This window comes from Cynocephalus volans, chromosome 11 (genome assembly GCF_027409185.1).
Source record: "Cynocephalus volans isolate mCynVol1 chromosome 11, mCynVol1.pri, whole genome shotgun sequence".
In the NCBI taxonomy this organism is placed as follows: domain Eukaryota; kingdom Metazoa; phylum Chordata; class Mammalia; order Dermoptera; family Cynocephalidae; genus Cynocephalus; species Cynocephalus volans.
This window is the reverse complement of record NC_084470.1, coordinates 104,031,883-104,049,030: the sequence shown is the minus strand read 5'-3', so window position 1 is coordinate 104,049,030 and position 17,148 is coordinate 104,031,883. Positions and strand designations below refer to the sequence as shown.

Below are 17,148 nucleotides of genomic sequence, written 5' to 3'. Positions count from 1 at the left end.
AGGTAGCCCACCCGTGCTCCCCTGGAATCCTGTAATTACAGGAGGAGAGGGTGGGGCATGGTGGACATCAGGTGGCACTGCCACCCACGGCTTGTTGTTGAACTTTATCCTGAGGTAAATGTAGGTTTGGTAAATGTAGAAGGACCCTCCTCCATGGGACAGCTCCCCACTGACAAATACCACTGCCAGGCACTCCTGCAGTGGAGGTGGGCATGGGGGGCTCACTGCGGACCTACTAAGTGCCAGGGACTAGGCTGGGTGCTTTCCCTGCCTCCCTCCAAACCACAAGCCTGGAAAGTGGGCCCCTGGAACCCCCATATGTGCAGGAGCCTTAATGATGTGCCCAAGGCAGAGGATTGGAATCCACATCTCTGTGGTGGCACAGCACACATTGTCCCTGTGCACAGCAGCATGTGCACATCCACTGCAGCTGTGTGCAGACGCCTCGCCTGGCCCCACCTCAGCTCTTGCTGGTGGGTCAAAGCATGTGCAGCCACACGCACCTCACCTAACTCAGACTCTCTTATTTTCTAGGCCCTCTCAGCTCCGTGTCCTGCAGCTGTGGACTTGGTGGTGCCCGTCCGTGGTGGTCATAGCAGGGCTGCCCCACCCATGCAGTCCCCAGCTGCCAGTGCTGGGGGACTCAGTGGCCTCCTCTTTGGGGCCTACACACTCCCCGCCTTCAAGTTCCAGCCTCGCTGTGAGAGCATAGACTGGAGGCGCATTAATGCCCTGGATGTGGACCGTGTGGCCCGGGAGGTGGACGTGGCGGCTCTGCAGGAGAACATTGATGGCGTCACCTTCTGCAACTTGGAGCAGGAAGCCTGCAGCTGCTGTGGGCAGCCTGTGGACCCGGTGCTCCTCAAGGTGCTGCGTCTGGCACAGCTTAGCATTGAGTACCTACTGCACTGCCAGGAGTGCCTGAGTGCCAGCTTTGCCCAGCTGGAGGCACGGCTGCAGGCCAGCCTGCGCGAGCAGCAGCAAAGCCAGGTGGCGCTGGGCCACCAGACTGACGAGCTCAAGGTTGTGAGGAAGGAGAGCCACCAGCGTCACAAGATGATCAGCACCCTGCAGCAGCTGCTAGTGCAGACAGATGCCCACAGCGACCACCCGGTGAGGAGACTCCACAAGGTGGGGAAGTGGGAGGGCTCTGTGGCTGGCCACTGGGCCAGCTGGGCAGCACTGTCCTGGGCCATGAGGCTGCTGGGAGTTCTCCTGACTGGTTAGGAGTAGATTTTAGAGATGCTGCTTGTATTAGTCCATTTATGTTGCTATAACAGAATACCTGAAACTGGGTAATTTGTAAGGAAAAGAGGTTTCTTTGGCTTACGATTCTGGGACAGCTGCATCTGGCACAGGCCTCAGGCTGCTTCTACTCATGGCAGAAAAGTGGCAGGCAGCCAGCAGGTACTAGCAGATCACATGGCGAGAGGAAGTAAAACAGAGAGAGAGAGGAGGTGCCAGCGTCCTATAAACAACCAGCTCTTGCGAGAACTAGTAGAGCGAGAACTCACTCATTACTCCCCCCTCCCCCAGGGAGAGCACTAATCTATTCATGAGGGATCTGCCCCCTGACTCAATCAGTTTCCAACACTGCCACATTGGGGATCAAATTCCCACATGAGTTTTGGAGGGGACAACACATCCAAACTCACTGCTCATGGCCAGAGAGCCCAAGGGTATCAGATTAGGCTGTACAGGGTGTGTGTGTGTTTCTACTCACAAAACTCATGACATCAAATATGTGTGTGTGTGTGTGTGTGTGTGTGTGTTTTCTCACACAAACTGACTCTTTAACACCAGTTGGGTGTTCTTCAATGTAATTAAATGCTGATACTGTGTACCTGGAGTTAGCATTAGATCCCACAAGTTAAGTGTTCTGTCCCACCAGACTGGCCACACTTCAGATGCCAACTGTAAGTCCCAGTCCTCCTGTACTCCTGACTGATTGGTTACAAACTGGGAATTCCCCCAACCACCCCTCCTTAGGTTCAATAATTTGCTAGCATGGGTCACAGAACTCAGGAAGATACTTTCACTGTTACTGGTTTACTGTAAAGGTTATAGCTCAGAAGAGTCCAATGGAAGAGATGTGTAGGGTGAGGTATGGGGAGGGCTAGGAGCTCCTGTGCCCTCTCCAGGACATCAGCTTCCCAGCCCCTCAATGTGTTCATCCTCCTGGAAGCTCTCTAAACCTCATCATTCAGGGTTTTTATTGACTTTCTGCTGTGTAGGCATGATTGATTGAATCATTGGCGATTCCTTGGAGGATGGGCTGTGGGTCTGAAAGTCCCATCCCTCTAATCATGCCTGGTCTTTCTGGTGACCAGCACCCTTCCTGAAGCCATCCGGGGGAGCCCCCCACCAGCCATCTCATTGACACTCGTCACTCCAGAGATTCCAAAATCTCAGAAGCTCTTGTGTTAGGATCCAGAGACTAAGACCAAACATTATTACAAACGATACTCCTGTCACCCCTATTGCTCAGTTAATTACAAAGGTTTTAGGAGATCTGTGCCAGGAACTGGGGACAAATGCCAAATATATATATTCTGAGTATATCGAAGTAGAGAGAGTGACGTCATGAGCCTTCCTCTGCAAACTGCCCCGCCCAGCCGTTGTCAACTCACGGCCGTGCTGTTGCGTCTTTTCTCTCCCCACGTTCACACACACCTGGATTGTTTTGAAGCATGTTAGTCATTTGATTTTATCTGCAAATATTTCAGTTTCTATCTCTACAAAGCAAGATTCCCGCTTTTAAGCAGAAACACAACAGCATCATCACAGCCTGAAAAATCAACAGAAATTCCTTAGTATCATCCCATATTCAGTCAGTGTTCACAGTTCCCTGGGACACGGGCGGTGTTTTAAAGCTCTCCAGGTGATTCTAATGGGCAGTTTGGGTGGGCACCACGGCCTTCCTCAGGAAATCAAATTCTTCCTTTCGGAAGTAGCCCAGGGGTCCCACAAGAACAGGATGTTGGGCTAGGGGAAATCCCAAGCTGACTCGGGTGATCTAATCCTGTCATCCCCATTGCTTTCCCTCATGTAGTGCCACCTGTGTGACAAGACCTTCATGAGTGCCACCTTTCTCCAGGGCCACATCCAGCGCAGGCATGCAGGCGTGGCAGAAGGTGGTGAGTCCAGGCAGCAGCCTGGGGCCCTCCTGGGACTGTGGAAGCACCAGGGGCAGGCAATCAGTGGGCGGGGGACACAAATATCACTTAAAAGTGCCCTCAGAACCTCAGCTTCCAGTTGAGGATGGGGTCATCTCACCACCCACCCTGAGGGATTCTATGTGGGCTGGAAGGATTTCTGACCACCTGTGTACAGAAGCGGGGCTGGGAGTCTGACAGGTAATTTTCAGTGTTAGTTTTGTCCGTTTCTATTATGTGACCTTGGCCAGTGCTTCCCCGTCTGCAACTCAGTGGCCATCAGTGTGAATGGGGCAGTCAGACAGAGTGACTTTGAAGGGCCCTTACTTCCCAGCCTTCTGTGAATCTGCCATTCTCTGATGCTAGCTACAAGGTGTAAATGAGCAGTCAGACCAGTTCTCTGACTTTTCTGTGTACCTGAACTTACCATGACTTAATCACTTTAATTTTACTATTTCAAATTCCAAAATGAGTAGCAAGGCTGTATGTTTTCCCCATAAATAGATTTCTATACTTTATACCCATTCTTTGGAGTTCAAAAAAAAAGATCGGTTGAAACATAAAATAAATGTAAATGTAAAAATCCCCGTAAATAGAACATTTTTCCTATTTACCATAATTTTAATTACCTTTTCAAAGAACAGAAAAGTTTTAAAACAGGACCATTTACCTAGCTGCTATGCATTTATTACATATCTAATTCTTGGTTCAGCACTGGAGGCTGCTAAAGAGAAACAAATTTTTCCATGTCTTCAATATTTTTTTCTGATAAAAATATATGTCTTTGATTCCCTCTGTTGGTGGGAATGTAAATTAGTACAGCTATTACGGAAAACAGCATGGAGGTTCCTCAAGGCACTACAGATAGAGCTACCATTTGATCCAGTAATCCCACTACTGGGTATATCCAAAGGAAAGGAAATCAACATGTCGAAGGGACACCTGCACTGCCATGTGTTTCGCAGCTCTATTTACAATAGCCAAGATATGGAACCAACCTAAATGTCCATTGATGGATCAGATAAGGAAAATGTGGCATACATATACAATGGAATACCACTCAGCCATAAAAAGAATGAAATTCTGCCATTCACAGCAGCATGGATGAGCTTGGAGAAAATTATGTTAAGTGAAATAAGCCAGACACAGAAAAAGAAATACTTCATGTTCTCACTCATAGGTGGAAGCTAAAAAAGTCGATCTCACAGACATGGAGAGTAGAATAGTGGTAGCTAGAGACCGGTGTGAGGAGGTGGGAGGGAAGATGGGAGAGAGTGGTCCATGGACACGAAATTGTAGAGAGACAGGAAGAATAAGACCTAGTGTTCCAGGGCAATGTAGGGTGACTACAGTTAACGACAAATTACTCTATAAATCGTGCCGAGCCCGTGGCGCACTCGGGAGAATGTGGCGCTGGGAGCACGGTGATGCTCCCGCCGCGGGTTCGGATCCTATATAGGAATGGCCGGTGCACTCACTGGCTGAGTGCCGGTCACGAAAAAGACAAAAAAAAAAATTACTGTATAATTCAAGTAGCGAATTGAGAGGAATTTGCATGTTTCCAATACAAAGAGGCAACAAATGCTTCAGGTGATGGGTATGCTAAATACCCTGATATGATCATTGCACACTGTATAAATGTACCCAAATATCACACTGTACTCCATAAATACATACAATTATCATGGGTCAATCAAGAAAAATAAAGAGAAAAAACAGAAAAGAAATAGAGAGTAGAATAGTGGTTATCAGAGGCAGGGAAGGGGAGTTGGGACAAGGGACAGGGAGAAGATGGTAAGTGGATACATTAGAAAGTTACAGTTAGATAGGAGGAATAGGTTCTGGTTCTCCAGAGTGGCTACAGCTAAGCTATTATATTGTATTGTGTATTTCAAGATAGCTGGAAAGGATCTTGAATGTTATAACCACAAAGAGATGACAAATGTTTAGGTGATGGCTATGCTAATTATTCTGATTGGATCATTGTACGATATATGCATGTATTGAAACAACACACTGTATCCAATACAATATGCAATAAAAAATAGATGAATTAAAAATATGTACATATTTATATAGAACATATAAATGCAGGAAGATAGAAAAGAGAAAATGAAAACCAGACAGTAGCACCAGCAGTTCATATTTTGGTGTATTCTCTATCATTTTGCCTGTAGACTGTCAACTTGAAAAACAAACAGAGAGGCTGTCTAAAAGAGTTTAATCGGGAATAGGGCACTGCAAGGGGAATACATGGGCGATAGCAAACTATGTGCATGTTCAGGGAGGTAAAGGAAGACAAAGGGTTTTAAAGGAAAAGTGATGGAGGATTACTTAATTGTTTTGGGATAGTTATCCTTGGCTACAAGGATCAATAACAGGGTACGCCAGTCCAAGGTGGGACAGGCAATCGCGGGGCCGATGTCCTCACAGAAGTATTTTCTGTGTAAGGTTGTAAAGGCCTTTGTGCAAAGTTGTGGTTTTGCAGAGTCCTTTGTGATAGTTCTTATCACACATATGTGAGAACCACCCCTGTTCACGGCCTTCCCCTGCTCTATTTGTTAGGGTTTTGAACAAGACATACCTAATCATATAGTATTATGCACTTTGACTATTGCTTACTTTCATGTCAGAGTGTATTACGTTTTCCAGTGTCATTAACTTCTGTTTGAAAACTTGGTATTTAAGGCTGAATCATATTCTATCAAGTGGCTATCATAATTTCCTCCTGTTGAACATGAGTGTACTTCGAAAAGTTCATGGAGAGATTCATATTGTCTTTTAATTCTATTTTCCATAACCTTTCTGAAGTACCCTCGTATATGGCTCACGCAAGAATTTCTGTATTAGAAATCTTATGATCAGTATTGTTACATGTAAATTTTGGTGTACATCTCTTATTATTTCTTTAAGGTAAAGTGCTATAAGGAGAGGGGAAATGTGTTCTTAAGGTAACTAGTGATTCATCAGTATTCACGACCTTTTTATTCTTGGGGAGCTGGCTTCTCAGAAGCCCAGCTATCCTATGCCATACTCACCTCAAATCACTGTATTAAATCAAATTAATTTCTACTACATCTAAAAATTGTTTGCTTCCAAAAACTTCAACCTGAGAAAGGCCACATCTCTTTCTCCAAAAGAGGCTTAGAGTTTCAATAACAATACTGTCTATCTAATAAGCACTAAACATACTTTAAAAGTAACACATGTTCAAGTACAATTGGTATCTTTTTTCAGTAACCCCTAACTCTTGTGTTATCAGTGTGTGGTATACTTAGAATGGTCTTTTATACTTCATTCTGAATCATTCTTTTTAACTTAAAAAATGTAAAGTATACACTTAAAGCAACCTGGTTAAAATATTACTTTATTACACATGCTGTCTTTTTTTCATTTGAAATTTAAAATGACACACTTAAATTATGCTGTATTATTGAAAAGCGTAAACTTAAAACTACAATTATTTTCATTAATTTAAACTCTTGTCTGATTGCTGTCAGAATACATCACTATGTTCTTTGTATTAATAATTGGTGTGTACACTGCTTCTGTTACTCTAGGAATTTTTACATTTCTAGGTGTCTACTGTCAAAATACTTATTTAAATGATAATACAATAGTAGTTCACACATATGGAGCTGCTGAGCCAGGCACTGTGCTAAGTACCTTGCATTATCTCATTTCATCCTCACAGTAACCCTCTGAGTTTGGTAATACTATTTCCTCCATTTTGCAGTTTGGAGACACAGAAGGTCAGGGAGGTTATGTCATTGACCCCAAATCAATGTACTAAGTAGCAAAGCTGGTCTCAGAACAAGGTGTGACTGATTGAAGCGGCAAGAGACTACACTCCAGTGACTTTTGACTTAAGCTGATAAGCCTCTCTTTGCATGGACCCCACAGGAAAACAGAAGAAGCAGGACAGCCAGCGGAAGAAGTGCTGGGAGAGCTTCGGGCCAAGCTAAAGTGGACCCAAGGGGAGCTGGAAGCTCAGAGGGAGGTTGAGAGGCAGAGACAGCTGCAGGTGGGCACAGGGAACAAACGTCAGGGAGACTTGGGTCACAGACTACCCAAGAGACTCACGATGCATGTGAGTCTCACAGGCCAAAGTGCCAGCTGTTTCCCAAGGCGTGAGAGCTGGGATGACCTCTTCCCGGATGTGGCAAATAATTTTGAGCAGTCAAGAAAGGAAGATCGAATTATCTTTGCCAGACCTTTGTGGCTTAAAGTAGAGCAGAGAGTTTCAATTGGCTTCATTAATCAGCACCCTCTGAGGGCATTTGAACTTGAACCTTATCTTCTTATACTGTTAGTTAGCTTTTTGAGGACAAAAGACCGGGTCTGATTCTGAAAGCTTCAGAACCCATCCCACAGGAAGTGCTCAGTAAATGCTTGTGGAATGAAAATATGCAAACTCGCCCTGCTCCTTGCTTCATTTGTTCATTCATCACTCATTCCCTCAGCACACGTTCACTGAGCACCAGCCAGGCTGGGCATTGGGAGGAATATGAAGAAAGACAAGTCCTATCCTCAGGGGACTTTACAATTAGATGAGACTGGATTAGACTGGCCATCCCCAAGTGCACACAGAGGGCACTGGCGGGGTAGATGTTCTTTGGGTCTCCATAGTGACTTGCGTGGACCAGGGCCCAGCAGGTCCTCAGCAAAGATTTGCTATAATGCGGAATTACTGATTATATCATTCTTGCTTTTCTTCGTAGGAAGCAGAAATCGGTCATCAGAGGGAAATAGAATCTAGGAAATAATTGGAAGAGTGGAAAGAAAAAGAGTGGACCACGCTTTATGAAGAAATAGATAAGCAAAAAAAAAAATTACTGGGCGATGAATGTAGAAGTATCACCAACAAGTATTCTATTCTAGAAGAGGTACCCAACAGAAAAGGCTTTTCAAAGTTGTTTTGTTGAAAATCTGCTTATGTGTTCTCAAAATTCATTTCTTAGTTTGTACTAATTTTTCTTCATCTGCCATTGGGGGTCAATACACTCTGAGCCCCGATGTCATAGGCCAGTGCCTAGGGCTGAAGCACTCTTATGTCACATACTGGCTGTGTGACATTGGACTAGTCACCCAAGCTCCCTGTGTTGCATTTCTTTTCTGTAAGATAGGCTTCTGAAAGGGTTACGTTAGCATATGTACAGTACACAGTACTTAACATTATCTGGAATGTAGTAATACGCCAGTAGTATATGAGGCATATAGCAATATAATAGATATTATCCTTATTTTTGCAAAGGCCTTTCATCACTGGACAAGAAATGAGGCAAAATCTAAAGGAATGCATTTTTCTCCCAACAGATGTTCTGAGTGCTGGCTGCATGCCGGGCTCTCTGTTGGGGTCTGTGAAGGTCCCACATAACAGCTAACTTTTACTGACTGTATTCACTATTTTCCAGCCCCTGTGCAGAGCACTTTATAAAAGCACTAACTTTTAATCCTTATAACAATCAAACACATCATTCTCACAGTGGGTGCATCATTAGTTTATTAATTACTTTTTTAAAGTTCTTTTTTGTTTGTTTGTTTTTTAAAGCAGTCATTCTTAACGAGTAAAGAAATTGAGGCCACAAACCTTGTCCAAAGTCACTCAGTTAGTAATAGGTGGAGCTGGAATTTGAACCTAGCTCTTTAAACTCCAAAGCTCCTGCTCTTGTACCAGATATACCATCTCGTTTATGCAGGAAAACCTTATTAAAGTTACCCCTGGAGTATCTTCCCATGTGTATGTATATATACATCAGTGGCTGGAAATGTATCAAGAAAAAGGTTTTGTGGAAAATATTTTAAAAATGTATTTATATCTCATTGGTCCTGTTAATATCAAGGAGAATCTTGTTTTTGTTTTTTAAATTAAATTATTTATTATTAATATTATTATTTTTTACATTCTAAGATGTCGTGGAGCAGTTGGGAGAGGGGAAGAGGGAAAGAGGGGGGTGGATAGAATGGGGGGAAGAGAAGGGGTATGTGGCTGAGGTCTGTGGCCCCCCTCATTCCTGCAGGGGAGCCCAGGGGGCTTCTGGCAGTGGCTTGGTCACAGCTTGGTAGACTTTAGGGGTGCATGGCTGAGGTCCTTGGGGCCCCCCTTCAACCCAGGACCCCCGGCGTGCTTCTGGCAGCAGTTTGGTGGTCATCACTGGGTTGGATGCAGATGTCGGGGGCATGGCCGAGGCCTTCAGCATCCTCCCACCCAAGCTTGGGAGCCAGGAGGCTTCCGGTCCTTCTAGGTTTTATAGGTGTTCTTTGATGGTGTTAGACCTTCACTGGTTAATACCAGAACTTTGTCTCTGATCGGCGGGTTTTTTTTTTTTCTTTCAGTTCTGTGTTGGATTATACACTATTCCCACCATGGAAACTCTGCACTGGAACTTATTTGTTGATCTTTGGTTAATTCAAAAATGCGGAAACCTCCTGTGGGAACCAACACTTGAGTCCTGTGGCTGAGATAAATTGCTGCTTTGCTGCTGATTCTCTGGGGCAGGCTTTTTGTGCAGCTCAGGTTTTAATTGTTGACTTGTAAGCACTTCCAGGTCTTGTAAGGTCTGGTACACCGGGGTTGTGTGGAAACTCTGGTCTGGGCCTGAGACTTTCCAATAAACTGCTCCCCCTGGAGTTCAATATTCCTGACCAGTCTCCACTGAGTGGGCCTACACTAATTGGGGGGCAGATCAGCTGTCCATGCTGTGCCCCAGTGTTCTCCCAGTGGGCCAATCTCTGCCATCTCCTAAACTCCAAACACTTCCCATGTGATGGGCCATGCTGCTGGTCCCTTGTGATGACTCACTGGCCTCTGAGTGGTTCCCTTTTTCAGTTGTATGTGGCCCCTTGCTCCTATGTGGGTCTGCGGGAACCCTGTTAGTGGCCTTGCTGGCCTAAGGGCCAGGAAGACCTTCTTCTCCCCTGCTGCCTCCAAGCAAATTCATATGAAGTGCACAGCCGCATCTTTTGCCAGCTTCCACTCTGTGTGCTCACCAGGGCCAACATTGAAGCAGCCGGGGTTCGAAACCATTGGAGCGGTCCTTTCTTCCTCTCATCGTGACTTGTGCTGCCTTCATGAACTCTGTAGGTCTCTCTTACTCTTTCCCTGAGCTCTGGTGGCCCCAGCTTGGCAGTTCATTGCTTTTTAATACTTGTAAATTGGTTGATTGTGGAGAGTTTTGCTGGGGACCATTTATTAGGCCATCTTGATCAGAAGTCAGAATCTTGTATTTGAAAATGAAATGTCTACTAGTATTTCTCACGATCACTCCACATTTTGCCTAAAGAAACACCTTGGCAGCTTTTGCAAAAGGGAATTGTTATAGGATATGCCTGGAGTCTTGGGTGGTCCATCATCTCATTCTGAGGTGGAAAGCCAAGGATGGAAGGTGTTGGGCTCAAATGAGAGCTGTGTGAGGCCGGGGGGGATGGGGACAAGCAGTATCTAAAATGACCTGAGCCCTCCCAGCCTAAATTCACCCCAATAGGGTAAAAAAAGACCTGTGGAAGACAAGATGCTGGTTCACCATATGGCTCTCATGCTACTGACACCCAGTTCCACAAGCATCATTTCCGAGCTCATCTGAATGTCACCTGACTCCCACACTTCCCTGACACGTGCTAGCGGAGTAGACACTGATAAACAGGTATCGATTTGAATTTGCAGTTGTTCAGAAACACTTCATCAAGGGTCAAAAGGTTACTTTTGGTTAGAAAATTCTGAGTTTTGGTTAATGAGGACAAAATCCTTACCATCCATGGTTTTCCTTTTAACTTGGATCTCATTATCCTAAACTGGAATAGCCGATCCATTTTTTTTCCTTCTTAAAGGATTGCTAATGTTGTGTTTTGGTGTTTGTTTGTTTCACTCCTGTCTCCTCAACATTTTATTTTACTTTTGTAAAAGTACAGGAACGAAACTGTATACAAAATTCTCAGTGTAGTTGGATAATTATTTTGCTAATTAATTGTTTTTAATTCCGGGGGGAGGGGGAAACAGGAAAGATTCCGTTTAGAATGATTGTGAAAAACACTGTAAGATAGTCCATTTTCAAAACACAAGAAAGGATTCTCCTTGATGTCAGGAGGGCCAATGAGAGCTAAATACATTTTGAAAATATTTCTCCTCAAAAACTTTTCTCTAATATGGAAATCTGACAGCTTACCTTGGCTAAGTTACCTGGACCAAAGAGAGAACTTGAGATTAGATGGGGTAAATTGAGCAGCCAAAGGAGCCTCTAACTGTAAGGAGGATACCATGAAGGATTGTGGTGCCCAGAAAGCAGGCTGTATGGTGTGTCATAAGCGGCAGTGTGGAAACCAAAAGTGACCCATCAGACATCCAGAGCTGTGCATACATCTGATAAAGCATTTGACTCTATGAAAATGTTCAAGGAGTTTAGGAATGGTTAACATTTGAACCCAATATTGTTTAAGCAGTAGTTGAAAAGAGTTAGCAAGAAGGATACCAAGTTGAACTCAGGGGCGCGCAGTTCCTTAATGCTTAAATAGGGCTTATGAGTTACATAGAGTAATAGAGATGGTGATTTGTTGCTTTTGTTACTGTGATAGTGATATGTTTAAGAAAAACAACCATAGTTGAACGGGAAGGTATCCTCTCTGTGCAATTTTCAGTGCCTTTGCTAGCTCAGGAATCATCAGGTATTGAAGACATGACTCTAAGCTGTGCAAAACCAGCCCTTCCTGGTGACAGCCAGGATTTTTTCTCGGGGAAGACCAGGAGTCCTCAGGGAGTGATCTGGGGTGCAGGAGACCCTCCCATAGGCTCTAAGAGTCTGGTTCTCTTCAGCCTACTACAGACTGAAGCAGAAATGGGGCAGCAGTTAGGCGAGCTTGGGGTTTTAAGTACAGCAGAATTCAAGTGACACTGAAATCATACTCTCGAATTCTGTTCTTCCATGGGAGCTTGCTTTCCTGTGCCAGGGCTGAGCCTAGGAGAACGTGAGTGAAGGGGAATGCTGACTTGCAGGTGTGCAGGTATCTAGTGAGGACCAGTTGGGGGTTCTTGGTTGGGTTAGGGTGTGTCCTTCTGACACTATTCAAAGTATGAAAGACATCATCATGATTAGATCTTTATCTAAATAAAACTATGGCCTGGTCATTTCAGAAACTGCAGGCTCTGCAATCCCACAGTGTAATGGAGTCCAACCTCGGATCACTGCGGGATGAGGAGTCTGAGGAGAGACTCAGGCAGACACAGGAGCTCGAAGCCCTGAGACGGAAGATGGAAATTCAGGTGAGCTGACACTCTGTTCCTTTCTTCCCAGAGCAAGCCAAGAGCGAGGTTGTCTTCCAATACGTTCTCTCATTTTTGCTCTATGGATTTAGGGAAGTTGAAAGACCCCAGAGTTCTGTATTTTCAGAACTTCTGCCAATCCATGAAGGCATGGTGTTCTCAGGTGAGGCAGGTGATACATGTAGAATGTCAGATTTGCCTGGGATGTTTTTCAAAATACATAGTGCTGTGTCTCTTATTGGACATCTTTGCCCCCATTTCAATTCTATTCCAGTTGAAAATAGCTCTTAGTGTGACAGTCTCCCAGATTTTAAGATATTTGGGATGGATCCAGTGGTGCGATGGTAAATGGTTAGCAATCATCTCTCTGGAACTAAACAAGCTTTGATTTGCAGCATTTGCCATTTTCCATGGTGTAAATACTCCCACCATGGCTGGAATGTGAGGTCACTGAATGGAGTCGGGGAGACTTGTGCATAGTCTGCTTCCATGGGCTGGTGGGAAGTGGCTCTGGCCACCACTGGATGAATCTCAGTGCAATCCAGTTGTAAATGATCTGTATCAGTGACAACTCCTTGGCAAGAAGGGGCAGCAGGCACCATCACTCAATCTGTTCTGCTCCTGTTTCTCTTCTCCAGTGTTGTGGAGAAAGAGCTTAAAGTCTAACTAAAAGCCACAGTAAAGAGTTTCCACTGATATTTCACAAGTTTCCCATTCTAAAAAGCCATTCTTTTCCTGTGAGCTCTGTTCACATTCTGACTATTTTTCTATTATTGATGATTTTCCATAACAACTGTGAGTGTGTAGAAATTAACCCAATTGTTGCGCTAGTTGTGGCGATTTTTCCGTTTTTTTTTTATCAGTCTTTCACTTAATCATGGTTTGTTCATACAGAAATGAATAATGTTCCCATGGTCAAAAACGTCCAAATTATCAATATTTTCTTTATGGCCATCCATACTCTGAGATTTGAAAAGAAAATATTCTTGTATTTTCTTTTAGTACTTTTATGGCCTTATATTTTATGTTCAATTCTTTGACCAAGCTAGAATTTATTTTGGTTTAAGATATATAATAAGGATCCAAGTTCATATCTTTTTCTAAACAGCTAGCCACTCGCTTAAACACCATTAGTCAATAATCCCCTCCTTCCGGGCCGGCCCCATGGCTCACTCAGGAGAGTGCAGTGCTGGTAGCACTGAGGCCGCGGGTTCGGATCCTATATAGGGGTGGCCGGTGAGCTCACTGGCTGAACGTGGTGCGAACCACACCGTGCCGAGGGTCACGATCCCCTTACCGGTCAGAAAAAATAAAAATAAATAAAATAATAATCCCCTCCTCCTCCCCTCACTAAGTTTCCATTTTCCCCCTTCTTTATCTGTTCCACCACTCTGTCTGCCTAATCATGAGCAGGTACTTTTTAATTCCTGTAGTGTTATTATATATTTTTAACATCTAGAGACCCATTTGGTGAGCTTTGACTGTTTTTCAGAAAATGCAGTGCAAGAGGAAAGTGAAGAACCTGCAGGAAGAGCAAGTGGCTGAGATGATGGAAGCAGCTCTTGTTGGGTGGCCCAGCGGAGCCTGGTTTCCTGTGACCTCCTCGCATAATTCAGCAACCCCCTGCCTGGAACTGGTTGGCACATATTTTGTTGCTGCCATTGACTCTGTCTGCGGACCCCCATCAATACACAGAAGGGGTCAGCTGCAAGGCGAGCGACTTCCCTGGCCAGGGGCAGGGCCTTCAGGTCTTCTCAGCTGAGCCCAACACAGCTTTTCTTCAGGGGTGACGCCTTCAGGCCCTTTTGTTCTATCAGCCTCACATGAATCCCCTGGTCATTTTGTGTGTGGGCTCCTCTTCGAAATGCCCCCAGTCCAGGAGAGAGCCAGGTGGCTGTGGACCACGAGGATAGTTCAGGGGAGTTGAATTGGAAGGACTCATACTGAGACCAGTGAACAGGGCAGCAGGCCCAGGGCAGAGGAAACAGCTTCTGTAGCAATGTCCCTGAGGAGAAGGCAAGGAGGGAAGCAGGCTGGGTAACAGGAGCCCCAGGCCCTGCCTGCAGCTCAGAAGGTGAGAGTGCTGAGGCCGGAGCCCAGCCCCGGGTGGACACTCCCCACTTCAGTGCAGGGATGCACAGTCATCCCCGTGTCATGGCTTTACTTTATTTGCAACATTGAAACATTACTCAAACTCATTAGTTCAAATAGATCAAATTCATTCCAAAAGCAGAAGAAATAAATTAAGGTATACTGAGTAAAGTTTCACTTCCACACATCCCCATCTACCTGTCCCCAGCACTCACCCTGCAGATGATGACTTTGATTGGTTTCTTGTATATTCTTCTGGAGTTTCTTTATGCAAATATTAATAATCTCTTTGCTCTGACACCAGAGGCAGCATGTTACACATTTGTGTTTACCTCTTGTTTTTGCCTAAAAATGATTTGGGAGTGGCCTCACTTAATGTCCATTTGATGATTTGTGAGTGGCCTCACTTAATGTCCTTCCCGTGGGTAGGCACACCTGACAGAGAGCTCTTTTTGCCCTGGTCTTAGGGGCCTGCATTCCATTCTGACTTCTCTTCAGGCACAGCTTGAAAACATCCCCAAACTGGAAGGTAGGTAGTCTTCTTCTTTTTTTTTTTTTTTTTGTCTTTTTCGTGACCAGCACTCAGCCCGTGCGTGCACCGGCCATTCCTATATAGGATCCGAACCCGCGGCGGGAGCGTCGCCGCGCTCCCAGCGCTGCACTCTCCCGAGTGCGCCACGGGTCGGCCCAAGTAGTCTTCTTAGAAAGCCCCCTGCCTAGGTCTAGAAATCCTCCACCCTGCTTCAAGGGAAACCTTTGACCAGTATTGGCCTATTGGCACAGGCCCTGCAGACAGCAGGCACTCAGGGTTCCCTACAGACAGTTTTCTGACCGACCCTTCTATACCACCAGCCACAGGAGGAGAACAAGAGGGTCCAGGCCTCCCTGTCTCAGGATGAGAGGAAGGCAGCTGCCCAGGTCCGGCGCCAGATCAGCGCCCTCCACACCCAGCAGCAGGAACAAACTGGGCTCATCGCCTCCCAGGAGGAGAGGGTACGTCTGTCCCCATCCAGCCAGGCCCTGGTGCCCCAGGCCTGTTCCTGTGAGGAGCTCCTTGGACTCTTCTGGGCTCATCAGCGCTAGTCTCATTAGGCTCCTGAAGGGGAGGGAGGAAGGTCCTCGGGCACGAGGGGCACAGAGTGGTGAGAGGCAGCTGCTGGCCTCCAGGCTGCAGATGCACCGTCCTGCTCAGTGGCTGCCAGCAGAGGGTTCATGCCAACACCAGAGCCCGTAGAATTGCCCGACGCCTGGTTGATAGTTTGTTCCTTCCTCTTCTAAGCCTCACTAGTCCCCTTGAAGGTAGGCATCACCTTCTCCCTCTCTTCGTTTGACAAAGGATGACAAAGGCTGGAGAAGCCAGGTTCTTGGCGTGAGTCTGCACGGGGCACTCTGGAAGTGGCAGGGGTGAGACCCAGCCCCAGCCAGGCAGGCGGATGCAGAGCTGTGTCTTTCCACTGTGCTCTCAGCCGTGGCTGCCCACCCAGCACCTTCTCCCTGCTGAGGTTTCAGAGGAACCAGAGCAATGAGCAGTTTATCACACTCCTAAATCTAGCCCTGTGACTCCTCCCCTACTGCCGATTGTTCTCTGCCCAGCCCAGGCTCAGCTCCCCCTCCTGAGCCCCAGGTCTCAGGAAAACCTCTGTCTTCTCCTCTGGGCCCTCCCGTGGCCTCTGGTCCTTGCCATGGTACTGAGGCCAGCACCTTGTGGACCTTCTCCACACAGCTTCTCTGTCTGAGCCCCCACAGTCACGGTCTAGTTCACCCTTCCTGTCCCTGCAGTCCTTGTGCTTTTCTGCTCCAAGCCACACTTCACCCAGGTGGCACATCTGTCCCCTCTCCTGCTGCTTTCCTTTTCACTGTTGCTCCCCAAACACTCAGATCTTCACCACTGTGGCCACTCATGTCCCGTCTGGAGGTCTCCTCCTGATGTTACCCAGAACTCTTATCTGCAAAGGTTTCAGTTAGAAACTCACTGGCTATGTTTGCAGATGACATGATCCTATATATCGAACAGCCTAAAATCTCTACAAAAAAACTGCTGGAATTGATAAATGATTTCAGCACAGTAGCAGGATACAAAATCAACACACAAAAATCAGTAGCATTTCTTTTCTCCAATAGTGAACATGCAGAACGAGAAATCAAGAAAGCCTGCCCATTTACAATAGCCACCAAAAAAATAAAATACTTAGGAATTGAGTTAACCAAGGAGGTGAAAAATCTCTATAATGAGAACTACAAACCACTGCTGAGAGAAATTAGAGAGGATACAAGAAGATGGAAAGATATTCCATGCTCTTGGATTAGAAGAATCAACATAGTGAAAATGTCCATACTATCCAAAGTGATATAAGAATTCAATGCAATCCCCATCAAAATTCCAAAGACATTTTTCTCAGAAATGGAAAAAACTATCCAGTCATTTATATGGAACAATAAAAGACCACGCATAGCCAAAGCAATGCTGAGCAAAAAAAATAAAGCTGGAGGCATAACACTACCTGACTTTAAGCTATACTACAAAGCTATAATAACCAAAACAGTATGGTTCTGGCATAAAAACAGACACACCGACCAATGGAATAGAATAGAGAATCCAGAAATCAACCCACACACTTACTGCCATCTGATCTTTGACAAAGGCACCAA

General features: G+C 45.6%; 1 protein-coding gene across 1 annotated transcript; it reads left to right on the top strand.

The window, feature by feature from the left end:
- Positions 1-612: 612 nt before the first annotated feature.
- LOC134390207 (cilium assembly protein DZIP1L-like) lies at positions 613-15,582 on the top strand. The gene is given in 7 exon segments (XM_063113446.1): positions 613-1,113; positions 3,053-3,141; positions 7,059-7,179; positions 7,877-8,041; positions 12,280-12,408; positions 13,901-13,963; positions 15,352-15,582. Coding segments are annotated over 7 exon segments (1,299 nt in total).
- Positions 15,583-17,148: the final 1,566 nt, after the last annotated feature.